Source organism: Lissotriton vulgaris, unplaced genomic scaffold (genome assembly GCF_964263255.1).
Source record: "Lissotriton vulgaris unplaced genomic scaffold, aLisVul1.2 SCAFFOLD_852, whole genome shotgun sequence".
Lineage (NCBI taxonomy): Eukaryota > Metazoa > Chordata > Amphibia > Caudata > Salamandridae > Lissotriton > Lissotriton vulgaris.
In genome coordinates, this window is record NW_028252101.1 from 517,664 (window position 1) to 545,321 (window position 27,658).

The window sequence follows — 27,658 nt, forward strand, 5'->3', positions numbered from 1 at the left end:
TCCTCTAGGTAATAAGGGATTGAATGTGTGCAGCCAGTGCAGTGCAATTTGGGTAATGTGTGTGGGAATAGCAGTTGTAAAAGACAGTTGTCATGTTCTTCTCAATTACCGTGTAGGAAACTCAGAATTGGGCACAAAAACCAAAACAATATTGCGTGGTCTTAGTATTCCCACTACTTATTTTTTAAACCCAATCTGGCCTGACACCTGGAATAATAACTAGTGTAGAGATACACACCAGAGTACCCATACAAATGTCATGCCCAATCTATACGCTATTAGGGCATCATCATATTTTGAAACTCCAATTTATGATCTAGGCTCAGTGTTATTTTCATATCCTCTGAACCCTCCTATTGGTTCTAGTCTACCATTATTTTACATTTAACACATAGGGGGCTATGTATGAGGCGGGTTGCATCACTCTTGCACCACACAACGTGGATAAAGAGCAGTGCAAACCTTACATGTGATTTATAAAGCCATGCAAGGCCACTTTGCGTGGCCCTGAGTGGCTCCATTACCCTGGAGTAAGGCAATGTAGCGCAAATTGCTGCTTTGCCTTATTCTGCCCTGGTACGGCATTCCATGGGCTTTGTGTGAGTGTTCCCCTACAACTGCCCTGGTTTTTGACACAGTGCCAAATTTACCAGAACTGGTAGACCTGCGAAAGCCAAAAAGATGCACCTTCTCAGGTGAGGCGTAAAAAGAGAAATATCTCTAATTCTCCTCATTACTTCCTCTGTCTAAGTGTGCTGTACTCTGCAGCACACAATGGAAGAGAAATGTACCTCTCAGGATTGTTTTTGTGTAAGAAAGTGTCCCTTCATGCACAAAACCAATCTTGCATGCAACGCAGGCACCCTTGCGCAGGCACTGCTGCACTAGGCTGCCAAAAGGGCGCAAGCGCAGGGGAAAAGGCAGGAATGTGCCGTATTGTATTACATATGGCGCATTCCTGCCCTTTCCCAGTCACGCAGCGCAGCCAGGGGACTTGTTTCACTGCACGACATTCTAGTAAATAGGCCCCATAGTACTTAGTAGAATTTTGCAACACACACCCTTCAAATCCTTTGCAGGTGGGGTACTCGGGGATCTCCAGCATCATCAAAAATCACTCATTGGATGAAATAATTTGAAACTCTGCCTTGCCCCACTTTTAAGGAATTAATAAACAAGGTCTTCAATATTCCCAACTTTTGCTAATGTCTCCCCTGCCTCCTTATTCTTATGATCTGGTTTCTCAGCATGCCTTCTCAGCGACGGGCACTCTTCCAGCTCTGCGAGTGACTGTATACGCACTCTCCTCTTTCTCAATTCCCCAGCAGGCTGTTAGTTTAGAGTCCTTCCTCCAGCTGCAGGCTCAGCTGGGACTTCTGACTAGAAGGATCACCCTGCTGGAAGCCATCATCTGGCCAGGTAAAGAATGATCTATCCTATTACTCATTTGTTATTGACTGTGAATATAACTTGGACAGTTGCAAATCCGAACATCAGCGAAGGACTTGTGTTTGCATTGGTTTTCAATGGAAATTTAACATTGGGTATAGTAGAACGAGTGGCTACTGCCCCAAAAGAATGTTGTAAAATATGGTTTGCAAAACCATAACTCTCAAGCCTGAGCATCCTGTAAAAGTAAATAAAGAACTACAGTTGTAAAATGGTTGAATCAGTGGAGCCGATACCAGGTAAGTCAGTGAATTTAGGAATACCTACCTTACACAAATTGCAGATACCCGATTTCAGAAAGGGGATGACCCTGGGGCACATTCCAGATGAATCTTACAAACAGTTCTCGGACTTGACTTTGCTAGTGTGGCACTGGATAATTGCCTCTATATCTGGCAGAACCATCAGGCATTAAATCCCAGTCTAACCGATATCACAAAATAATTGGATGACTGAAGACCAAACATAACAGATCCAAAAGAGACTAAATCCCCGATTAGGCAAATCAACTAAGACAATACTCATTTCTCATAGAATTACTGTGTAGTAATGCATAGATCGAACAAAATCATTATAGAACAAGACAATGCCATACATAAATCAGAGACAAAACACTAGCTACAACGGAAAATATATAAAAATCAGACTCAACGACAACATTGTTTATTGTTCAGTTAATTAAAAACTTAACAGAGGTACAGCCAGTGAGTGCAAAGCAGAATCCAATAATTAAAACATGGTGTTTGCAGGAACATGGTCAACAATTACAACATAATGTTGGTTAAAAACCTCAAACTCCACTGAGTGAGAATGCTAATTAAAATACTAGTCAATGTGCTAGGAGCAGTGAATCACAGCGCCTTAGTTCCGTTCATGTGTGGGATAGCAGCAGGGTAGCAGCAAAGAGCAACACCGAAACTTGGAGAAATCAAGTAAGATTACCTCAAATCAGATTAGCTTCCACAGTTATCATCGTAATAGATTAGTGCACTGTGGGATTATCCTCTCCTGAGCAGTGAATAAAGGGATTGATGTAAGGCGCAGAGTGCAAGATAACAGCAGAATGGCGACAGAACAACGGCAGCCAGACTGTGGTAGTGAATAGGAGAAAGTGCAAGAGTGCAGAGTGGAGGACATAGGAAAGTGGAAAAGGACCACAAGGTCAGGCAAGCTTGATGAAAATCAGACTCGATACAACCACCAAGGACTAAAGATCAGGGCTGTGAAAATCGCGTTAAAGACACATATCTTTCAGGCCATGACAGAGCGAGAGAGCCTACAGTCTAGTTCTCAGAGGCTGAAGGTCAGAGCCTATATCTGACAGGAGCACCAGAGACCAACCTATACGGAATGAAGGTGAATCATGTAATACATCTCACAGATCACCTCTGTGTCAAAGTCTAAATCTTAAAACCAAACATCATGTTTCAAAGAACAACTTTCTTTATACTGTAGGACAGGAAAGAACATCTATAGATCAAATCAAAGTCGCACCCCAACAAACGAAAAGGGTCTGAGTGTGAAAGACCAAAGCCTATACTAGACAATTCAACCATAGATCAGTTCCTACAAGTGATAACACAATTGAGGGACAACAAATAATAAAGAGAGGACCACATACAATCCTAATACACCAACACCTAACAGTATCCAAATTACCAGACAAGAGTCAGAGATGCTAATACTACTAAAGACAAAAGTTCAGTCTTAACAGAATTCCTCAGTCAAAAAAAACCCTTGAAATGATAAACCTCTGAGAACGCAGCTCAGCTTTAGCAATATTCCCAAAGGTCAGATGAGATACAAACATGGCAGACAAATGGCTAAGACCAACAGAATTACCAGGTGGAGATCCCAAACACATACAAATCATAGATCCAAGACTAGACATGTCTTCACTATCATAGACAATGACTGCAGATCTGATGAGAAAACAGACTTACAGAGCAGACCTGAAAAACTCTTCTCAAGGCCAGATACAACCAAAGATAGAATAACCAAAGAATACACTGATAGAAACACCAATGATCAAGGTATCTATGACCCGAAATAGCTTAAGTTATTTTAGGTTATGCTATGGCAGGATTTTTGTGGAGCATGCATTCACCCATTAGAGGCGTATGTGTTAATACATTATGAGTGTGGTGAACTTTGGTTTCCTTCCAAAAGGCAATTTTCTTTCAGTAATCTTCAGCTCTAGAAAGTCTGTCATCTTGGAAAGCCTGTGTATCTGTATCCACTGTCTCCTCTTTTACAAACTGGAGAGAAGATTATTCATTGTTACTTCTTGCAGATTTTGACAACTTATTTTACCACCTCAGCAAATGTACAGCCAATGTATATTGGTCAATTGTGATGGGCACATACAAGTCACAAATCACGTAAGCGATGAGCAGGGTTGCATATAAACGACACCCATGCACACTGTCAGTTGCTTTCTAGGCTGTCCATGCCATCTGAGGCAGAGCCCATTGGCAAAATGGTATGACCAGAGTTAAGATCTTTAAATTGGGACCTTTTTGAGAGAAAAGAGTCCAGTTCACAGAAAAGGGAGGAATCTGCAGTTAGATAGAGTATCCACTCGAGAGAGCGTTACCAAAGGTACTTGTTCTTTTAATGAATACTTCTAACTGCAGGTTCTTCACCTTGTGAATAGATACCTGTTATGGTGGTGGGTCTGTGAAGTGGCTCAGCTTAAAAAGTCCTGTAGAAACGAGCAGATAAAACTCCCCTCTGGACTGACCTGTCCAGATAGTAGTGCTTTGTGAACATGTGCACCAATGTCCATGTAGTTGCCTGATAGGTATTCGGGACAGGCACTCTGCCTGTTAACGCAGTTACAGCAGCTTTGGCATTGGTGAAATGAACCCACAAGCCTTCTGGGGGCTGCTTTTCCACCAGCTTGTAGCAGATTTTTGTACAGAGAACAATCCATCGGGAGATGGTCCATTTTTACAAAGCTTTGCCTTTATTTGCTCCAAAACCCCTTCAAAGAGCTGATTGTCGATTCGATGGTCCATGATAGAACTGATATAGAAACTCTTTTAGGATCAAAATGATGGGAGTCTTTCTTCTTGCTTAGAGGCATGAGGTGGAGCAAAGAATGCCATAATCAAATCAAAACATTTATTTAGTGCACACATCACCTAAAGGTCTCATGGCGCTGGCGGACGGCTCCTGGGTTGTCAGCATAAGAGGGACAGAGCTAATGATCGAACAGCCATGGTTTTAGATTCTGGTGGAAATGGTTATGGTCAGAGGTGATACGTAGGTGTAAAGGTAGTTTGTTCCACAGAGTGGGGGCAAGAAAGGAAAAAGCCCAACCCCCGTTTTTGACAGTACGTACTCTATGCAGAGTGTTACAGGATCTTAGGGCCTGCTTGGCTGGTACCAGCTGAGTTTTTTTCCAGTAGCACGGACCTCTACTATACATGTTTTTATGTGTTAGGCGTAAGATCTTAAAACAGGTTCTCTTTTTTACTGGTAGCTAGTGAAGATGTCTAAGGCTGGGCGCTGAGGGGGTGCCTGATGGAAGATTCAGCACCAGCCTGGCTGCTGTATTTTGCAGGACCTGAAGTCTGGAAAGGAGGTCTACATTTATTTCCGACAGCAGAGCGTTGCCGTAATCCATACGGCTGATAATCAGTCCCTGTACCAGTGGTTTCCTGGCTTCTAGCGGGATCCACTTAAACACTTTGCGCAAATTGCACATAATGCCAAAACAGGAGCCAATTATATGGTTGACCTGTTTTTTCATTGATAATTGATTATCAATCTGAATTCCTAAATTCCTCACAGTCTGCTTTGGGGGTGGGCAAGGACCAAGATTTGGAGGCCACCACTCGTCAAACCAGTGCTCGTGAACCTTACCAAAAAGTATAACCTCGCTCTTGCTTCCGTTTAATTGCAAGTGGTTGATGTTCATCCATCTATTTATGCAGAACATATAATTCTTAAAATGTGATTTTGTCTCCATAGGGTCAGGACCAAGGGTGATCAGAATCTGAGTATCTTCAGCACATGACACTACGTCAAAGCCATATGATCTGATCACCGTGGCCAGAGGGGTCATATAAAGATTAAATAGCGTAGGGCTCAAAATTGAGCCCTGTGGCACTCCCATCTTAACAGGCCTGCTACATGAAACTAAATCACCAATCTGTACTGCAGTGACTCGATCTGTTCGATAACTTTAAAGCTATTTCAGGGCCTTCTCCCGGACACAAATATCCCAGAGCCGGTGTTCAATAGTGCTATGGGATATGGTGTCAAAAGCTGCGGATACGTCCAGCAGTATGGGAATAGATGACTGCCCTCTATCCAATGTTAGTCGGATGTTGTCAGTAACTTCTACCAGCACCGTTTCAGTACTATTGGCAGTCCTGAAACCGGACTGTGAATGATGGAGTAAACCATGACTCTCTAGATGGTCTACGAGCTGTCGGTTAACCAGTGACTCGAGTACCTTCTCGAAGTCCGGGAGCAGCGAGATTGGACAATAGTTGGTTAAAAGTTTTGGGTCTGCAGTACATTTTTTTAGAATTGGTTTGACAATGGCTGCTTTCCATATCTTTGGGACCACTGATGTTGACAGTGACCTATTAAATAGTTTTGTGATACTGTTCAGAAGCACCGGAAGAATTTTAGACAGAAAACGAGGTGATAAGGGTTACAACCTGACTGACATGCAATGCTTGCCTACTTTTTGTACAAAGGTAGCTTGGGTTCTTAGAGTCAATTTAGCAGCAAAGAAGGTTATATAAGGTGGATTGACACAGAGAGCCTTAAGCTCACTCACGTCTAACCAATGTTATAGTGATGAGAAAGACTGACCTTAAGGGGAGATATCTCAAGGAACAACTCTGCAACGGCTCAAAAAAGATGCACATCGAGAAAGTGAGGACTAGGTTCAAGTGTCACTGGGGCCTGGTAGAAACAAATGTTGTAAACCTTTAGAAAAACTAATCACCGTGGGTGATCTGAATAAAGAAGGTTTATCTGGCAACTGCAAAAAGGCTGGAAGGGCCAATAAGTAGCATTTAACAGTATCTAAAGTAAGTCGTCCTTGCTGGTCTAGTGACAGAATACACAATAAAACTTTAAACAACTTTGCCTGTATAGGGGCAATTTGTCCCAACGGCGGTCGTACACTGATTTTGTGGGGCGCCGTCTTGGCACCAAGATGACATCAATGACCTCAGAGTGTAAGTTGAAGGAGGTCAGCTGTTGTGCTCAATCTCCAAGCATAGCAATGTAAAGTGTGGAAGCCTGGATGCAACACACTGACTTGCTGGGACAGAAGATCGTCCTAAAGCTGTAGCTTGATCAGAAGACAGGTGCTCATATTAAGGAGTTCCAAGTACCACTCTCTCCTGGTTCAGTCTGGTGCCACTTGAATGATTTGGGCCCAGTTGTACCTGATCTTCTGTAGAACTCAGGGCAGGACAGGCAGTGGTGGGAAGGCATACAGAAGTTGGGTGACGCTCCTCCGCTGTTGCGGAGGAGCCGGCCTTGCTGACAATATCCGAGAGGGGCGTCATGTAGATGTTGAAGAGTGTTGGGCTGAATGGCGATCCTTGAGGGACTCTGCAGATGAGTTTGTTGGGTTCTGAGATGTAGACGGGAAGTCTTAACTCACTGAGTTCTGTCCTTGAGGAAGAAGGATATCCGCTAGAAGGCCGGTCTGCAAATACACAAGTGCTGAAGCTTTCTGATGAGTGAGTTGTGGGAGACCATATCAAAATCTGCAGGGATGTTAAAGAGGATGAGTGTGACCATTTCTCCTTCCTTAAGGATGCTTCTGAGGTCATTGCTGATCATGACGAGCACAGTTTTTGTGCTGTGGTTGGTGCAAAAGACAGACTGAGAGCTGTCTAGGAGTTAATGGAGTTCTAGGTGGTCTGCGAGTTGGGTATTGATGGCTTTCTCCATGACTTTAGCTGGAAATGGTAGGAGAGAGATTGGTCTGTAGCTATGACATGAAATGAATTAAGAAAGATTTATAAGAGCGCAATAAATGCCCAAAGGCACTAAGGCACTTAAGTATGGTTAGTTCAGATGAGAAACATAGTCAGCGAGAATAGAGGCTCTATATTCATGGAGTCATCGCGTCTTCATTAAAGGGTGAACAGTCAGGTTTTCAAGACTTTTCGAAAACTGGCATGAGCCTGAAGGCAGGTGATGTAAAGATAAGGGAGTTTCAGAGCTTGGCTGCAGCCATAGAGAAAGCTCTACCTCCCCAACTTGCCTTCTGGAATTTGGGGACGACCACACGATTGTGATTTACGGAACAGAACTGTCTGGAAGGAATGTACCAACGGAACATATTTCTAATTCCTCCAGGACCAGTGTTCTGCAGTGCCTTGTGCACAATGCACAGGGCTTTGAACGTAATGTGCTGATTCACTGGTAACCAATGATGCTTGGATAGCCCTGCCGTGACAGAATGGTATTTCGGTATATCAAGAATCAGTCTTGCCCTTCCATTCTGCACCAACTGCAGCTAGCTATTGTAGACTTATTAATATCCAGGGATAGCACATTACAGTAATCAGGCCTGGCGAGATCAAGGCCAGGGCCACTTGCTTGAGCGCCAGCAGAGGAATAAAAGGGAACACTTTCCTAAGAGTCCCAATGATCCCTGTTCCCTGTTAAAACTCTAACCCCCCTCCGTACCTTGTTAGCCCCCTACATTCAGGATACTATCAACCAGTCTCTTAAAGAGGGAAAAGTACCAACTGAATGGAAAAGAGCAGTGGTGAACCCTATCCGCAAGAATGCAGCTCTCCCATGGACGGAGCTCTCCAACCTCCGCCCTATCTCCCTTCTACCTTACTACAGTAAGATGGTCGAGAAACATGTCAACGCACACCTGTCCAAATACATCGAGGCAGCGGGCGGCCTAGACCACTCGCAATCTGGTTTTAGGCCCAACCATAGCACCGAATCAGCCCTTCTATCAGTGACAGATAACATCAGAATGTCACTTGACAGAGGGAGCTCTGTGATTCTGGTGCTATTGGATTTGTCCGCTGCCTTCGACACGGTGTCGCACAAAATTCTTCTCGACCGTCTGAAGGGAGTAGGAGTAAAGGGGACCACTCTTGCGTGGCTGGAAAGCTTTCTTGAAGACAGACAACAAGGTGTCAAATTAGGCTCCTATAAATCTGTCTGCAGGAAGCTTACCAAGGGGGTGCCACAAGGCTCATGTTTGAGCCCCACGTTATTTAACGTATATGTGGCCCCCTTGGCAGAGATTATCAGATCTCACGGGTTCTCACCAATCTCCTACGCTGACGATACTCAGCTGCTATTTCCCTTTCAAACCATTACACCTGCAGTCATGCAGTCTTTCCAAGACGGCATGAGAGCGGTGGCAGGATGGATGGCCCAGAACTTCCTCCAATGCAACGTGACCAAAACGGAGGTCATGTTGTTTGGAGGGGCCACCCTGCTCTGGTCCCCGAAATGGTGGCCACCTGAGCTTGGACCTGTCCCAGTGCCCAAACAAACCATCAAAAACCTGGGGGTACGCCTCGACCAAACTCTGATTATGAAAGACCATGTCAGCCAGGTTACGGGAACGTGTTTCCATACAATTGGTCTTCTACGGCGTATCTTCCCTTTCCTACCAAACGTCCATAGGAAAACGCTGGTTCAGGCACTAGTCCTTGGACGGGTAGACTATTGTAATAGTCTACTCATTTCCGCCAACCAGGAACAACTGCGCAGACTGCAGGTGGTGCAGAACTTATCCTGAATGCCCCTCCCCGTACCCCCTCCCGTCCTCTCCTTTCCTTCCTTCACTGGCTCCCTGTACAACAGCGGGTAAATTTCAAACTCTGCTGCATCATGCATAAATGCATCTATGGGTCTGGTCCCAAATATCTAAAAGATATTTTCTTTCTCTACACTCCCGGACACACCCTTCGCTCCAGCAACACCATGCTGCTATACGTACCTAAAGTAACTAGAACGAGACAGGGTGGTCGTGCCCCCTCCCTTAAAGGTCCCCTGCTGTGGAATTCCCTCCCTCCTCAGCTAAGACAAACCTCCAACCTCTTCAACTTTAGGAAGAAACTAAAAACTCACTTATTCGCACTAGATTAATTTGGCCTTACTCTTTACTCTTTATCTATGGTTTGTCCAACTCACAGAAGCCACGCGCGGAGATACCCCTTCGGGGCTGATTCATGCGCGTAATAAGACCATAAATAAATAAATAAATAAATGATCCAGAAGCAGGTCAATACAAGTTTTTGTCCACCAGTGCTCCCAGGTTTTTTGCTGAATTATTGGAAGTGGGTAGTGTATTCAGCATTTCTGGCCATCAAGAGTTGTTCTATATGGATGGTTGGCTACCAAAAATCAAGACCCCCGTCTAGTCCCCATTGAGTCTAAGATATTTTTTGCCCCTCCAGGTGGCTACTGCCTGCATGCAGCTATTAAAGTTAGCAGAAATGGCCTTGTTATCTTTGGTGATAAGACACAATTATTTGTGTGTTGGCAAGCAAAAGCTCCTGTATTAGAAAGTACTGTATCAATTTGGCCAGTGGCGAGACATATATGTTGAATAGTTATGAGCTCATGGAGGAGCCCTGAGGAACCCCCTTTGGCAAGGTGATGGAATCAGACTTGACATGGTTAACAATTACCGTCTGCGACCTGTCCACAAGGAAGGAAGTTAGCAGTTTTAATGCAGAGTCTGTTAGCCACAATTCCTGCAGCCAGTAGGCAAGCAGGCTCAGAGAGATGGTATCAAAGGTAGCTGACAGATCAAAAAGGATCAGTACTACAGCCTGCCCTGACCATGGTTCGAATGTTGTCAGCGACTGAGAACAGTGCAGATTCAGTCCCATGGTTACTTCTGAACCTAAACTGTGAGCCATCCAGTATTTCACGTTCTTCCATATATGTCATAAGATGCATATTCCGGTATTTTTCCAAGATTTTGGCAGGGGTGGGAAGCAGGGAAATGGGACAGTCATTTTTTAAGTCAGTGGGATCCAGGTTGATTTTTTTTGGTAGTGGCTCATCATCCATGGAACGTTTTCCAGAGATGTGGGAAGCTACCAACGGTGTTGGGGTCCGCTGTTGGTTTCTTCAATAGGGTGTTGACTTCTGCATTTTTCCAACAAGGTGGTGGTGGTTATGGAGGGGTTGATAATAGTGGTGAGCGTGGGGAGATGATGGATCTTCCAAGGTTGTATATAAAGTGGGGGCAGGAGTTCTAGGGGGCTCCTGAGTGGATGGTGTTCATCAGGGTGGTAGTGTCTTCATTCGAGAGCGGCTTCCAGTTGCTTAGATGCTGTTAGGCAATGAGGGAGGTATCCTTCTGGGCATTTCTATGCATATGCTGTGGATCGATTGTATTGTAGATCTTGGCAGTCTTCTGTTTGAAGAAGTTTAACAGGTTGTTGCAGAGAGCTTTGGAAGAGGTGATGTCGACGTTGGCAGCTGCGGGGTTGGACAACTCTTTGGTGATGGTGAAGTGTTCTTTGTGTTGTTGGGGCTGGCTTTGAGTCTATGAGTTAGGGCCTTTTTCTTTGTGTCTCATAGGTGTTGGTGGAAGAGGCTGAAGGTGGCTTTGTATGCGGAACTTGTGATGGTGTTTTTGTCGAGTCTACGTATTCTCTCACGTTGTTTGAAATGGTGCTTGGACTCCCTGAGGTTGTTCCTGTACTAACTTGGTTATTTGTTGTTTTGAGAAGTTTTGTTTCTGGTGGGAGGAGTGATGTTCGTGCAGTTGATGAGCCATTTTTTTAATAGCTTGGTGTCAACATTGAGGGTCCCGGTGTGGTTGGGTGTGCATTTCTGTAGCGTCTTGGTTCAGTTTTTTCAGATATTTTGTCCCAGTGTCTTGATGGTGCTTTGGGTTTTCCTGGTGGGGTGGCTTGGTGTGCGGGTATCTTGAAATATATTAAGTAGTGGTCAGACCATGAGAGTGGGATCGTGTGGGTGCTGGTGATCCTGTTGTTGGAGGAGAAAATAAAGTAGAGGGTGTGGCCTGATGTGTGGGTTGGTCCTAGGACGAGCTGGATGAGTCCGAGATTGCTGAGGCTGTCGAAGAGGACTGTTGAGTTGGGGTCTTCGCCGTCTTCTGTGTAGAAATTTAGGTCCCCGAGGATGTAGTCATGGACTGGGGAGCTATGAGGTCTGCGATGTGGTTGCAGAATTCCGCTCTGGGGGATGGTAGGCGGGGGTTACTTTCAGGGTGGTGTTGTAGTCAGTTTGTATTTTGAAGTGTAGGTGTTTCATGAGTTTGGTGTCCGAATCCGTGGAAGTGGTGCAGTTAATCATGTTTTTATAGATGATTGGGAGTCCTCCGTCTGGTTTGTGGTTCGGTCCTGGTGTATGATTTTGTAAACAAGCAGAATGGCTGTGGCGATGTCCAGGTTGGAGCCATGTTTTGGTCAGAAAGAGAAGGTCGGTGTGTTGCTGTTGAGGAGGTCCCAGATTTTGGTGAAGTGTTTCCCGAGGGATCGGACATTGAGGAGCATGGCGAACAGTTGGTGTGGGGTGGTGGTGGCATGCGTCGGTTGTGTGGTGGTAGTGGTGTCAGTGGCTGAGGTGTTGCAGGTGAAGTCGCAATGGGTGCAGAATAGAGGCCTACCATGGTGCTGGAGAATGCATGGGAGCATCGTTTTTGCAGAAGCTGGCGGAATACTGGTGGTGTTTGTTGGCTCTGATGCCAGCTGCGCCTGTGGTGTTGCATTGGATGGTCCTGGGAGCCAGGGTTCCAGTCGCTGGACACGGTCCAGGCATGAAGAGGCACCGCCAGGCTTGCCTCTGACCCTTCGGCACGCCAGTGGCACATCTGCTGCAGGGTCGTGCTGTGGCCTGCATTAAGAAGGTCCTGGTGTGGGTGGGGCTTCTGTTGGCGGGAAGAAGGGTGAGCGAGGAAACCCAAGTTGCAGCGGTGTCACTAGTTCAAAAGGCAGCAACTGGATCAGGCTGGAGCTAGCAGGAACTGGAGGCCACACGCAAGTAGCAGTCTAGGTGTCCAGGTGCCTGCTCCCGCCATTCATGATCCATTAGGCGCCTCGTAATCCGCTAGGTGCCTATGGATAGATTTGTCAACCCAGGCATTTAAAGATCCCACCAGGTGGTTTAACACCAGAGACATTCCTTGTTGGTCCAGCTACTACCGGAAACGCAGAGCCTCTCAACACAGGACCCAGGATCCCACCGCTCCTTGCTTGTTGAAGTAGCACTTAGTGGTGGTGTTGTCCGTGAGCACCTGCACCAGTCTTCCTTTGATGGTGGGCAGGAAGGCCTTCAACACAAGATGAATCTCCCAATACTCCAACAAATTGATGTGAAATCAAGCTCTTCATACCATTTGTCCTCATCATAATAGGGTTTCTGTCATCATGGTTGTTGTTTTCTGAATCCGTACCAGAAAGATTGCTTAAAGTTTGAGCCTTACTATGTAGTAAGGGCAAGATATCAGAATCAGAGGGATTGTGCACTGGGTGAATCTTCGGTCGAGGTTGTGGCAGATTAAGTACAGAGTTGTATAGAACTAGAGGCTTTATATGCTTATCCAGTGTCAATGCGAGCAGACCTGGCAAAGGGGATGGAGCTTAAACAAGCACCAGAGTTGGTGCAGAACCAGATATGGGTCCAAGAAGCACAGATAGTACAGAAGGCATGCTAGTGGATCCTTGAGGTCAAAGGCCATTCCAGAGGGCACCAGTAAAATGCCAGAAATACACAGGTAGTTCCCCTGAAGCCTTCTACCTGCTTTAACATCACCAAGGGTGTGGTGAGAGCAGATGCAGAATTAGCTCTGAAGGCAATCGGGAGGCAGATAGAGAGGCACTTTAATGTTTTCCCGCCCTCTCTAGAATTTGAGAAAGGGGCTGTTTCCTGCTCCAATTTTTTGTTTTTGGGTTTTGAGTTTGGCTTGATGGACTCATATGGCCTTCGGGTTCATCTGAGCGCACTTGCTGAAGGTCTTGGAGTCGTGTTCCAACCTCAGGCATCACAATCAGACTTCTGTCCAACATATCCAATTGCGACAGTCCATGTAGTTTTGGGGGTGACATTTCCATGTGCACTCCTGACATACAGGAATCTGTGGACATGGAGACTGAACTTTCATGTCAATAATAGAGAGGATTACGCGCAATGAGAGTTAACTGAATAGCCATGTAAAGTGTGCTTACTTCCGACTAAGCAGCTCATTGGGAGTGATGGAATTTTGCCTAAGTACCACTAGGTATAAAACCTGTGCCCCCGATAATTGAAGTGTTATCCCAGGTGTTTTTTTGGCATCCAAACCATTTCTTTTTTTAAATCAGAATGGGGAATAACATGTAAATGCCATTTTACCTCATATACAAATTGTACCTTTTTCCTATTTCCAAAAATTTTTCCTCACACAAATTTCTCAACATAATACCTGCAGAAATTTGTATAGGAAGATCGGGGGGTAGTTCTGGTCAGTGCACATTTTCCTCAACTTGGTATTTAAAATCAGGCACACTTTAGATTTATCGGGGGCTCTGTATGAGTGTATAAGAAGTGATCCATCTAGTAGAGGCAGAAGAGTAGCTGGAAATAAAAATTGAAAGTCAACTTCACCACTGGAAATGATCTTTGACAAAAATGGCCAAAGATTCTGCGTTGGTTGGCTTCCTCTCTGATCTTTTAAACATAATCTCTACAAAGAGGATAATGCAAGTGAATTGATGGGTATGACAGGCATTTTGGAGAAGAATGGGAAGGGACGAATCACATTGGTAGGCATTTTGGGGAAGATGTCAGTGCCTCTCCCTGTGCTGTATGTTATCTTGCTGTACTGCAAACTACAGTTCCACTTGTTGATAGTCTGACACCATTTACCCACAATTAGAATCCCTAAGAGTGCAGCATGCTCGACTTTCTAAGTGTGGCTCACAGGGCTCTACTATCCATGTTGAATTTTCTCTGAATATATCTTCTCTACATTTTTTCCAGAAACTGATACTGGATCCGGAGCGGACACCTTCTCTACCAACCCATCTACCTTCTATCGTGGTAAACGTAATGGGTTGGCTGCCTACAGAATCATCTCACGCCAATTGGCCCAGAAGAGTGACTCCGAGAGTCCATGAAGTGGTGGTTTTATGAGCCTTACCATATTGCATATCAAGAGGTTCCCCTACTGCTCCGTTGTGGGTTACTCTGCTCTGCTTTCATCCCACTGGTGCCCTCCAGCTACAAAAACATAACATTTGGCGGATTCCCCATCACTCAATGAGCAGACAAATTAAAGTTCTTGGGGCTGACTGTCTTCATCTTCAATCTCAAAGCAGACACTCCATCCAGCTTGTCTTCTGAAGATCTGTATTTATTTGAAGAACACAATGTACAGTTTTAAGGGATACGACAAAAGTGCTGGAGGAAACTCTGAGAAAAGAAGTGACAGAAAAGGAAAGACAAATGTGCTTGAAATTTAGTGCCAGAAAATATTCTTACTGGCACATTTTATCTACAGTCTTAAACTTCACAGGATACTATTTAAACATTTCTTAAGCCTCTGCTTTACGAGCCCACAGACAGAAATACTGCTATTCATTCGAGGCATTGTGATAAATCTTCATCAAAATCAGGACAAGTGCATGGGGAGGGAGGGTATTCCCAGGCAGTGTGCTCACTTTATGAACTGTTCATCTTCTGTTCGTGTGCTACTTTGGACACAGTGGCAGCCACAGCTGAGATTTGGTCTTCCTATCACCGCCAAGCCCTTTTTAATCAGCCCTTCACATATTTTTGTGCTCTTCAGAATTTTAAATAGGGCTATATCTCTTGTGCATAGAGTGCTATACCAAGAGTATAGAGCATGCTGGGAGCACTACTCCACAATGAGCACCGCCTGGTTGTGGCCATTGTTCCATTTGAAATCCTTGACAGATTTGTAAACCTTTGAGTATGGTGTTGCAAGGCTGAAGTCATCATTTTCTCCTCAAACTGCTGTTGGAAAAATGGATTAAACTGCATGAATGATCGGAAATTCAACATAACACAAAGTAATCCGATGATAGTTGAAGATGGGTTAAAGGGAGAGAATGACATGCAGTTCAGTGCACAGAAAGGTACCAATGCTTAACTTAACCTCTTTCCTTTTGGACGTGTTTCAAATGCAAAATCTAAAAATAAATCCTCCAAAACAATTCTATTGATGGTGGTGCATTTAGAATATAATGCACTGATGGAACCTTCCGCTATTTCCTCCAAAAGGCTAAAGGTTTGCTCTGCTCTCTCGGCTCAAATTAGGATGACTGCAAATCCGATCCCACCTTGCATTTTGTTTATTTACTGCCATTTTTTTAGTCACTGAAGTTGTGGCCATTTAAGACTTAAAAATAAATTGAATGATTGACATTTTTAGGTAACGAAGGCCTTAAAAAGGCACTTTTCCATGTCAACACTGAATTAGAACCTGACATGGAGTCGAGTCCCACAAGAGTGTTCAATTGATGCCTCTTAAGTTTCAAAGATGGTGCTGTTCTACTGTGTCCCCTTCTGAGGGGAACAGTCACATTCAGGAAGATAAGATGGTGCTATCTTGAATGCCCCTCAAAAAAGGTGATCCGAATGTTTTTTCCCCTGTTCCTAAGAGGGCTGGAGAGTGGTATATACTGTACAGGGGGAGAGTGTGCTTGGATAGAGACGAAGTCCCTGATCAGAGGGAGAAGAAGTGTCCTTATCTTATTTTGTAAGCCTGTGATTTTTAGACCAAATAAATGTTATAATATTTCTACAAAAGAGTCCGAATTTCATTCTGAAGTAGTTGTATTAGCGGAAGGGAGTGTGATCCGGTGTGAAGTGCTCCATGATTGGACAGAAGAGAAAATGATCTTTTTATTTTTTTTCAAAGGTATCTTTTTTTATACAGTTTTATTAACATAAAGAAAAAATTCCAACAAACATGCATAACTGTATCGCAGGCACATATCAAAAGAACATACTTTGGCTCTCAAAAACACCTCAAATAAAGAAGCAGTAGGAAATAGCATAAGTCAACACAAAACCAATATCATCAGTCTATTCATCCCCAGCAGTGTCTCCATCTTGTTCACCTTCCGCACCTCCCTGTGTTCTCCAAAAAGACCTACCTAGTCCCACTTCTAGGGGCATCCCCTGCTTTTGTAGATTGTCTTCTCGGTGAGCATGCAGTAACCCATATCATTGTGCCAACCCAGTGGTTGTGGCGGTTCCGAAGCTCCCCACCTTTGAGCAATATTTCTTTTTGCCACACCTAGTCCTAGGGATAGCAATATTTTACTTTATCGAGGAGGTGGAGTATCCCCCAGATAATTAACACCATCGGTGCAGCGCTTTTTCCCGCTGTGCGCTGAAGATTTGAAAATCCTGCGGTTCATGACGAGCTCAGCTCGTCATGAGCGTACGAGAGGTGTACTTCATGACGAGCTGAGCTCGTCATCAGCGTCGAAGGGGTTAATATGCAGCATTTGATTGTGTACGGCACATGGTATCCCGTGGTTGTGCACATGCTATCTCTAACGGCAGACCGATAAGTCTTTATTCGTGGGCAGTTCCATAGAATATGAATAAAGGGCCCCACCTCCCCACAGCTCACAAGCAGAACGTTGGTGGGGTTTTCAATAATGTGCAGTGTGGTTTTGGAGTAGTAAGAATGGTGCAATGTGCGCAATTGGACTACTCGAAATTGCATGTTTGAGTGGAATATATTTGTGCGGATGCTAGGTGGTATTTATCCTTTGATTCAGCTGAGAATTTGATCTTGAGTAAAGAGCAGCAGGGATGGTAGGGGAGAAGGACGTTATCTTAAGCCATGATAACTGGACGGAAGCGAGTATGACATGAAATGGGAAGCTGTGGTCTTACGAAGAAATGGAATATGATCTATTTTTGAGAGATGTGACCGTTAAGAAGGAAGGCATTGTCGTCCTATAAGAACTGCAGTGAGTGGAGGAAATGAAGCATGATTTGGTTTCAATGTTCTTTTGAAGGGCACTCTTTTACTTTAGAACTGTTGATGCAAAACTGACAAAAATATACTGATTGAATAGATGCTTGTAAGTTAAAAAAAAAAAGCCAATGCTTTCAAGTTTAAAAAAACCTCTGTGATTGACAGTGACTCAACATTAGCAGAAGATATGCTATGTCTGGTGGGCCAGACCCGAAAAGAAGCTTCACCCAAGGCAGGTGTGGATTACTGGCGGCCTGGAGAAGAGTAATATGAAATGTGAGGAAGCACATAAGTTTTTACTTTTAAATGGTGAGTGAGCACAACTATTCAGAATGCAGTGGGAGTCAATGAAGCTCTTGCAGCACAGGAAAGATATGGTGTCTCTTCAGTGTACCCATACATGCTTCCGAAGATGCTGTGGTCTGGATAAGTAAAACACTCTGTAGTAACCTAAAATGGAAAATACAACCTTTAGACTTCGTGTTTGAGACCAAGGAAGCCATGAAAAGAGAGAAATTATATAATGACTGAAACCATTTCTCTGCATTTTGGCAGGTGTATGCAGCACTCCCAAGGAGACTGGACAGAAATGACATATCTTGTGGGTAGGGATTGGCCAAAAACTAAATCTCCTTTCTAAGGGATTGAGCTTTCACAAATTCTACATATTAAACCATTCCATGGTAGCCCACAGTGATGGAAAAGTGGACCTTGTGTGGCGTTGGATAGGACATTCACTTCTACAATTAATTTATTCTCATCCTTGTATTTCAGAAATGCAGATCCCGAACTGCGTCAGGTGCTAGAAGCCACAGATACATATTACATAAGATTAGCAATGTATTGATCACTTAAGTGTTGTGTGTGGCAGGTTTGTGCATGCAAGCTAGGCCTGATTGTATACCAACATGAGAGCACTAACTCTTTAGAGGACGTGTGTGTGTCGTTGTCAGCCTCATGGCCTAGGCACATAATATTTTGAATGGCAATGCTAATGGTGTGTGCAAGATCGCCAAATTATTTTTAGACATTATTTGCAGAGCTGTAAGCTGATATTAGTCACGCTAGCAAAACGGAGAACTGAAATTTTCCACTCTTTGAAAGCTACAGGACGATATGCGATGATAAGAGACGCAAGGCCATCCGGCGTTGCACTAATCAGGCTTCGAAGGAAATAGAAATGACAGCATTTGCCTGCCTTCCATGTGTTTTTGCAGCAGAGGCATTGCTAGTGGTCTGAAGAGATGCAAGTGAGCTGTGTAGGAGTTCCCTGTAAGAACTTGATTTAGGTGGGGTAGACATGAAGAATGATTTTTAGAGGGGCATGCCGAAATGCTGCTATGGTATGTTATGTTATAGTGTCTTGAAAAGCGCAACAGCTGCCCCAACAAAGGGGCGTCCCGGCGCTGAAAGGAAAAACTGACAGACAGAAGAGTTAACACCAGCTAGTTTGTGGAGAAAAGAAAACTCTTAATGGCCTTCCTAAATTCCAAGTAGTTATTGAGTCCACGAATCTGCGCAGGAAGTGCTTTCCATAGAGTGGCAGCTCTATAACGGAAGGAGCGGCCACCAGCCCGAACTCTTCTTATCCGAGGGACCACTACCAAATGCTGGCCTTGTGTCCGAAGGGGCCATAAGGGAACATATGGTGAAAGAAGATTGGCCAAAATAGGATGGGTAGAAGATTTTGAAACCTTAAAAGAGGTACATAAGGCCTTATATTCAATAAGCCTGGCCACGGGTAGCCAATGAAGACGACGGATGGCACTGGACACAGAAGAAGACTTGTGCAGGCCTAGGAGTGTGCTGGCTGCTGCATTTTGTGTCCTTTGCAGCCTCTTAACCTCTCCTTTATTGGACCCTAAATAGAGGGAACAGGCATAGTCAAGTCTGGACAGAACTATCGCTTGGATGATGACCTGACGTGTAGAGGCATCAAAGAAGCCCAACAGTGGTCTGAGCCCCCGTAAAAGTCCAAAGCAGGTCCCTTCTGTTTTTTTGGTTTGGACCTGATAGTTAAAAGATGAGTCCAACCAAACCCCTAAGTTCTTCATCGCTTGTTTGGGGAAAGGGGGCATGCCCAGAGTTACTGGCCACCAGAGATCACTCCACAGACCATGGTCCCTACCTACTAACAGCACCTCTGACTTGTTGGAATTCAGTTGGAGGCAGTTAGCAGTCATCCACTCGGCCACTGCTGCAAGGTTGCCCTGAAACTTAAGGGCGGCTTGCTCTGTGTTATTATAGAGTACCATCACTAACTGAGGGTCATCAGCGTATGAGACCATGGTCAAGCCCCTACTCATCGCTACAGCAGCCAAAGGTTGAACATAGATGTTGAATAGTAGGGGACTAAGGGAGGAGCTCTGTGGCACCCCTTGTTTGATGCAATATTCACTGGACACAAGCGCGGGGCAGATACCGAGAATGACTGTGAGAAGTTGGCCTGATATATAATGTTCACTATTCTAGTGAGCACTTTGTATCAGTCCAAACAATCCTTATGGTGATTGGTTGTAAGTCAACCTTATAGACCAGCTATCCTAGTAGCGTGGATACGAGCAGTCTTCGGGCTAAACTCTAGAGGGCGTGTTAAGCCAGCTGTTATACCATCACATATACCCCTTGAACACCAAGTGAAAGGACACCACACAAGTGTTATGAAAATAAACAGTGTATTTATTTAGATCACAACAGCCCTGTACTCTTTATGAGGACAGGGTACTAAGCACACAACAAAACTCTTACGAAAATACTTTAAGTTGCACAATTTACACAAATGCCCGAGGGGCACGGAAAACCATATACTATGGAAGTGGAATGCGAAATTACTAGCAGGTAAGTACTGTACTAATAGGCTTTGGAATCGCTAGGACTACGTTACTGAACCTTCAGATTACTAGTAGGAGGCCTAGGGGACTCGGGTGCAGAGTGTGCACTCTCACGCGGGATGCGGGACAAAGTCTATGGGAGCTAGTAAATGCAAAGTTAGTGTTCTCGGGCGAACCCGATAAGGTAGGTCAAAAACGACAGTGACTCTGGACCCTTGGATAGTGAGGCTATGCTGGGGCACCGAAATGCCGAAGTTACCTAGCCCAGGGGCTGCAGCTGCATAGGTCTGAAAAGACGTCGGGAATCCTCGTTGACGAACCAGGAGCCTGAAGAAAGAAGTTGCTGGCAGGCGACCAGTGAAGATAGTTCGAGTGATCCAAGCCTGGATCGAAGATGGATGACACCTGAAAGCAGAGGGGACCAAGTTCGTGACCACTAGCCAGTGATCAGAGGGCACCAGGAGGGCACCGGATGGTAGTCACCTCGACTAGGTGAGTGGGTGACGCTGGGCTCTGCAGTCTCACGGACCAGGAGGCGTTGTCGGCGACCAGGATGGAGGTGCGAGCTGTCCCACGATGGTTGATGCTGTCGACGTCGCTGGACCCAGGATTGGGGCAACAAGTCTTGGCAAATTCAAGCCCACGCGGTGGACCTAAAATGGCGTCTGGAGTGGACCAGGAGGGTCCGGGGTGCTACTCTTTTGGAAGGGAGCAAGGGCCAGTCTGGAGCAACCAGACCAGCAGTGTTGTCGTCGTTGATCATCGTCGGGGAGGCCACAAGCCAGCGGGCTAGTAGCCAGGCAATGTGGTGAGCAGCAAAAAGCAGAAGGGCCCCACGCAGATCGTGGAGATGCTGGGAGGCTGGACTTCGGTGCTGGAGCTGCTCAGGGTCGGGGCTTATCGGACCCCAAAGCACTCACCAGAGGATCCCTCGGCGGTCGTGCTGGATAGAAGTCGTGCAGTTCTGATGATGGCGGTCCCTCGAGGTCTCGTCGCACCTACGGTTCTCAGCTTAGCTGTAGAGGTAGGTAGAGGTCAGAGGTGCCATGGAAGCCGGGTCTCGTCGTGCTGGTCGGTCGGATTCCTGAGGAAGGACGTGCAGCAAACCGCAGAGTTCTTAGATGGTGCCTGCGGATGCAGGGTGACTACTCCTTAGCCACAAGGGAGAAATCTTGAGAAGAAGTCGAGACTTCCTTTCGTAGAAAGTAGTTTCTTGATTCAAAGATGATCTAATTTGGAAGGGTCCCCGCTCCTGCCTTTATCCTAAAGAAAGGGGTGGGTACGCAACTAGGTCCTGCCCTAGGGGTGGGACCAGGAAGGGGGGTGGTTACACCCCTCTCCCATGCCGGACTTTCCCCAGGCCAGGGGCTGGTGTGCCCCTGGAACTGGTTCTAGCCGGCAGATGCGTAGTGAGCACCAGGGTGCCACTTGCAGTCACCTTCCTGTAAAGCCCTGCCTACCCAGGATACACAAAACCCTGTCTGGGATGGTGCTAGCACCGCCCCTGACAGGAAACCCTTTGTCCAAGCTCTCCTCGCTGGAAGGACTCCCAGCAGCAGGAGGTCAGACTCGTGTCTGTGGTGGCAGCATCCATTTTGTGGAGCTGAGGCTTCAGTTAACTTTAACCGGGGTTCACAGTTACATACATGTCGTGTCCCTCTAGAAGGGTGGAATGCTAACCCCGTCGCCAGAATTGGCGAGGGGTTAGTATTCCAATTCGTATGACACCTTACTCGACATGTTTTGATAAAGCAATACCAAAGATAGCATTTAACCGCGAGGATTATAATGCACTTAAGAGTATATGGTATGCGTTATCATGGAACAGCTATTAGGACTTGGTTCTGCAAGCTGCAAACGGGCTCAGCTCATGCCAGAGCACCATCTCACACGATTCCAAGCACTCTGCCTTCAGGATTGTCAAGGCCTGCCATAGGAGTGACTGATAGGAATCTGTGTGTCCATTTTTAGGGTTAGATATAGGTATACTATATCTAAAGCAAAGGGTGATTACACCACCTTACCCCAGCTGTCGTGCAGCCAGTTGTGTCAGATTGATGGCCATCCAGGGGTGGCATAATACATGCTTCAGCCCCTGGTAGGCCCTGGGTACACCTATGCCCTGAGTTACAGGGTCTGATAAGGTGGCCCAGTACCAATTGGATAATGCACCTAAGGTACACATGTCAATTTAGTGAGAGAACAGCTAGGCTGTGGGTCTGATTGGCAGGCCCACAGCCAGAGAAAGTCGTAAACCAGTGAAACAAAAGCAAAAAAATCTGGGTGATCATAGGATTGCAGACCCTACTCTCCTACATGACCCCCCCCCCCCAACTTTGGGACAATAAACTAACCTTGACCAGGTGAGTCTTCTTGCTCTAAGTGGAAATACCTGGAGAGCCCATCTGCATTGCCATGATCAGTGCCAGGTCTATGCTCCACTGTAAAATCCATCCCCTGTAGGGAAATGGACCACCTAAGCAGTTTGGGGTTTTCACCCTTCATCTGATTTAGCCACAAGAGGGGCTTATGGTCGGTCTGAATCCTGAAATGAGTGCCAAACAAGTATGGCCTCAGTTTTTTCAGGGCCCAAACCACAGCAAAGGCCTCCCTCTCAATAGCTGACCAATTTTTCTCTCTGGGGGTCAGCCTTCTGCTTATAAAAGCAATGGTCTGGTCTTGACCATCAAAATTCAGTTGAGATAGAACAGCTCCCACACCCAACTCAGAAGCATCTGTTTGGACAATGAATGGTTTGGAGTAGTCTGGACTCTTGAGCATAGGTGCTGTGCACATGGCCTGTTTTAGGTCATCGAATGCTTTTTGACAGCCTGCTGTCCACTGAACCTTTTTTGGCATTTTCTTACTTGTCAGTTCATTAAGTGGAGTCACAATTGATCCATAATTTCTGACAAACTTTCTGTAGTAACCAGTCAGGCCCAAGAAAGCTCGAACCTGAGTCTGGGTGGTTGGAGGAGCCCAGTCCCTGATTGACTGTATTTTGCTCTCCAGTGGCTGAACTTGGCCTCCACCTACAAGGTGGCCCAAGTATACAACCTGTGTCTGCCCTATCTGGCACTTGGTGGCCTTGATAGTGAGACCTGCTGCTTGCAGTGCCTCTAACACTTTCCTCAGGTGGACCAGGTGATCCTCCCAGGTGGAGCTAAAGACAGCAATATCATCAAGATATGCTGCACAGAAGTCATCCAGCCCAGTGAGAACATGATTCACCAGCCTTTGGAAGGTGGCAGGTGCATTTTTCAAACCAAAGGGCATTACCACAAACTGATAATGCCCACCAGGGGTAGAAAATGCGGTCTTGGGCTTGGCATCCTCAGCTAACCTGATTTGCCAATACCCAGCTGTCAGGTCAAATGTACTTAAGTAGTTGGCAGAAGCCAATCTATCTATAAGCTCATCTGCCCTTGGTATTGGGTGGGCATCAGTCTTAGTGACTGCATTGAGACCTCTGTAGTCCACGCAAAACCTCATCTCTTTCTTACCACCCTGGGTGTGAGGCTTTGGCACTGGAACTACTGGACTAGCCCAAGGGCTATCTGAGGGTTCAATGACTCCCAGCTCCAACATTTTCTGCACTTCAGTTTTGATGCAGTCTCTAACATGATCAGGCTGCCTGTAGATTTTACTCTTGACTGCCAAGCTGTCACCAGTGTCAACCTCATGGGTACACCAATTGGTCTGACTGGGTGTTAGAGAGAACATATGCCTGAAGGATTGAAGAACTTGTTTGCAATCCTTCTGTTGATGTTCAGAGAGGCTGCCACAAAAGACAACACCATCTACTGACCCATCATCAGGATTCTGAGTGAGCAGGTCTGGGAGAGGGTCACTCTCTTCCTCCTGTCCCTCATCTATGGCCATGAGCAAGCTCATGTCCTTCCTGTCGACATATGCTGTGAGCCTGTTGACATGGAGCACCCTGTGGGGGCTCCTGGGAGTTCCAAGGTCCACCAGGTAGGTGACCTCTCCCTTTTGCTCAAGAATTGTGTGGGGCCCAGACCATTTGTCTTTGAGTGCTGCTGGGGCCACTGGCTCCAACACCCACACCTTCTGCCCAGGCTGGTAAACAGTCAGGACAGCCTTTTGGTCATGCCAAGCTTTTTGGAGTTCTAGGCTGGCCTTAAGGTTTATAGATGCCTTTTCCATATACTCAGCCATCCTGGAGCAGAGATCAAGTACATAGTCCACTATACTGGTTGCAGGCTTTTTGAGAGGTCTCTCCCATCCTTCCTTAACCAAACACAGGGGTCCTTTCACAGGATGCCCATACAGAAGTTCAAAAGGGCTGAAGCCAACCCCCTTCTGTGGGACCTCTCTGTAAGCAAACAAAAGGCAGGGAATCAGGACATCCCATCTACGCCTGAGCTTTTCAGGTAGTCCATGAATCATCCCTTTTAGGGTTGTGTTGAACCTTTCAACAAGCCCATTGCATTGTGGATGATAGGGTGTAGTGAACTTGTAGTTGACACCACATTCCTTCCACATAGCAGTTAAGTAGCTTGACATGAAGTTTGCACCTCTGTCAGAGACAACCTCCTTAGGGAAGCCCACTCTGGAGAACACTCCAACTAGGGCTCTTGCCACAACAGGTGCTGTAGTGGTCCTAAGGGGAATAGCTTCAGGATACCTGGTGGCATGGTCCACCACCACCAGTATAAACTTGTGCCCTGATGCTGTCTGGGGTTCCATTGGACCAACAATGTCAATCCCCACTCTTTCAAAGGGCACCCCCACCACAGGCATTGGTATAAGGGGGGCCTTTGTTGTGCCACCTGACTTACCACTGGCTTGGCAAGTGACACAGGAGCGACAAAACTCCTTGGTATCCTCATTCATGTGAGGCCAGTGAAAGTGTGAGACAAGCCTGTCCCAAGTCTTTGTCTGGCCTAAGTGTCCTGCTAAGGGAATCTCATGGGCCAAGGTAAGAACGAAACCTCTCTGAGACAAGGGGATAACCAGCCTCCTGGCCATGCCAGCCTTGGGGTCTCTTGCCTCAGTGTACAGGAGTCCATCATCCCAGTATACCTTGTGGGTACCTGTGGCGTTCCCAGCAGCCTCAGCAGCAGCCTGCTGTCTGAGGGGTTCAAGGGAAGGGCAGTCTAATTGGTCCTTCCCCAGGTCTTCTCTTGAGGGTCCCCCTGAGCCCAGAAATTCGACTTGATCAAGTTCAAATTCTTTAGGCTCAGTTTCCCTCAATTCCTGTAGGTCAGCCTCCTCTGAGACTTGATCCTCAACCTGGGGCAAGGGGGAAGGCAATGCCTTAACCCTACTGCTCTTCTTCTTGGAAGGTGTCTGGTCCATTGTTCCAGGATCCAGCACCTGTTCAGTGGGGCACCTTCTGGCCTGTGACCTAGTCACAGCAAGCACATGTGCTGGCAAGCCTAACATCTCCATGTGAGTCCTATGCTCCACTTCTGACCATTGCGATGACTCCAAATCATTGCCCAACAAACAATCCACTGGGAGGTCTGAACTAACTACCACCTTCTTTTGGCCAATTACCCCTCCCCAGGAGAAAGCAACAATTGCCATACTGTGGCTGGTAGTGACATTGCTTGCATTGGTCACCAGGAAATCTGTACCTGGCATGATCTGTCCAGGGTCCACAAAGTTAGGTGTCACCATTGTGACACTGGCACAAGTGTCCCTATAGGCCTGAGCCATTTTGCCATTGATAAAAGGTGTCTGTCTGTATTTGCCCAAAGTATTGGGACTGACATCAGGGGATATATCCACATCCCCTGTACAGACAAGGACAGCCTGAGTGAGTGTGCCAACTAAGTTGTCATACCCCTCAGAACCCAAGGTTAACCCAACTAGTCCCTTGGGAGGTGCACTACTACTGCTGGCTGTACTAGGGGGCACAGGTGCCTTAGGGGCTGCAGTAGTAGGAGTCTGCCCTCCTTTCTTGGTGCACTCACTAAACCAGTGAGTTTTACTTTTACAGTATTGGCACCACCTTTTTGACTGGCCTTCTTGATTCTTCTTTTTCTGGGAAGCCTGACCCCCACCCTCTTTGGGCTGTTGGGGACCTGTTGAAGACTTCTGGTCATTTTGTTCACCTTTAGAATCTTTACCCTTCTGGTCTGCTTTCTTCTGACCACCCTGGTTCTGGCCCTGGTTTTGCTTAACCCTTGTTCTGACCCATCTGTCTGCCTTCTTTCCCAATTCTTGGGGAGAGGTCAGATCTGAGTCAACAAGGTGCTGATGCAACAACTGGTTCTGACAATTGTTTAAAATCTGTTCCCTCATGATCAGATTGTACAATCCTGTATAATCAGTAACCTCACTGCCCAGCAACCAGCCCTCAAAGCCTTAGTGGCACAATCTACAAAGTCAGACCAATCCTGAGACTGAGTTTTCTGGGTAGCCCTGAACAGCAACCTGTACTGCTCAGTGGTTAGGCCAAACCCATCTATCAGTGTATTTTTCAGGACTTGGTAATCATTAGCATCCTCAGCTCTAGTAGTGAGGAGCTTGTCTCTTCCTTTACCTTCAAAGGAGAGCCACAAGATAGCTGCCCACTGACTCTGGGGGACACACTGTACAGTGCAGGCCCTCTCCAAAGCAGTTATCCATGTGTGGATATCATCCCCTTGCTTAAAGGGGGGCACTATCTTACTCGGGTGTCTAGTGTCTAAACTCCTGTTTTCCCTTGGGGGAATGCTGCCACCAGTGGAATCTTGTCCACTTAACTTTTGCTCTCTAGCAAAGGCAAGTCTCTCTTTGGCCAGGGCAAGTTCTTCCCTTTCAATCCTCAGATTGACTTCCCTCACTTTGGCTTCATACATCCTCCTCTGAGGGGATGTCATCCCTCTTTGAGAAGAGCCCTGAGAGCCATTGGTTCGAATGGATCTGTTAGAGCCTCTGGATAGAGACCTAGCTCGTCCATTCCCAATGTTAAGCTGGCCTGAGAGGGGCCCCAGGGGTCTCCTAGTACCATTCTCATGCCTGCTTAAGTTGTCCCTAGTTAGCTGGCTAACTACTTCTGGACCTTTGTCTGCCTCGTCCTCAGATGGCTCTAGATCCTCATCCTCCTCTTCACCTTCTGCAGAGAGATGGATAAGGTCAGGGTCACCTGTGGTTCCCTCTAGGGGGGCATGTTCCCATCTGGATTAGAAGGGTCTGGGTTACCAGCCCTCCTGGCATCATAAGTCTCTAAGAGACCAATCAGGAATGGGATTGTGGGGTTAGACCCTTGTTTTAGTTTCCTGGAGGTACACACTTGTCTCATCTCCTGGAAGCTAAGAGCAGCATATCTGGAAGCGACCTGTGGAGGGTCCACTGACACAAGGGGAGACTCAGAGTTTCCTCCTTTGTCTGACATGCTGATTCTAGTGTGGTGTAAGTGATGCACCTACCTACACTATTTGTTTGCCTACTGATCCCTTGCTAAGAGTTGTAGCCAAGGTGT

General features: G+C 46.2%; 1 protein-coding gene across 3 annotated transcripts in view; it reads left to right on the plus strand.

Moving 5' to 3' along the window:
- Positions 1 to 16,203, plus strand: part of EMID1 (EMI domain containing 1) — a 451,838-nt gene extending 435,635 nt beyond the window's left edge. Inside the window, exons 14-15 of one of the 3 annotated variants that reach the window (XM_086951000.1) lie at positions 1,326 to 1,419; positions 14,413 to 14,695. In XM_086951000.1, coding sequence (XP_086807126.1) covers positions 1,326 to 1,419; positions 14,413 to 14,549 — 231 coding nt within the window. In that variant the 3' untranslated portion in view covers positions 14,550 to 14,695. Of the gene's footprint in view, positions 1 to 1,325; positions 1,420 to 14,412 lie in introns of all 3 variants that reach the window. The other 2 variants (XM_086951001.1, XM_086951002.1) reach the window with 2 other exon arrangements.
- Positions 16,204 to 27,658: the final 11,455 nt, after the last annotated feature.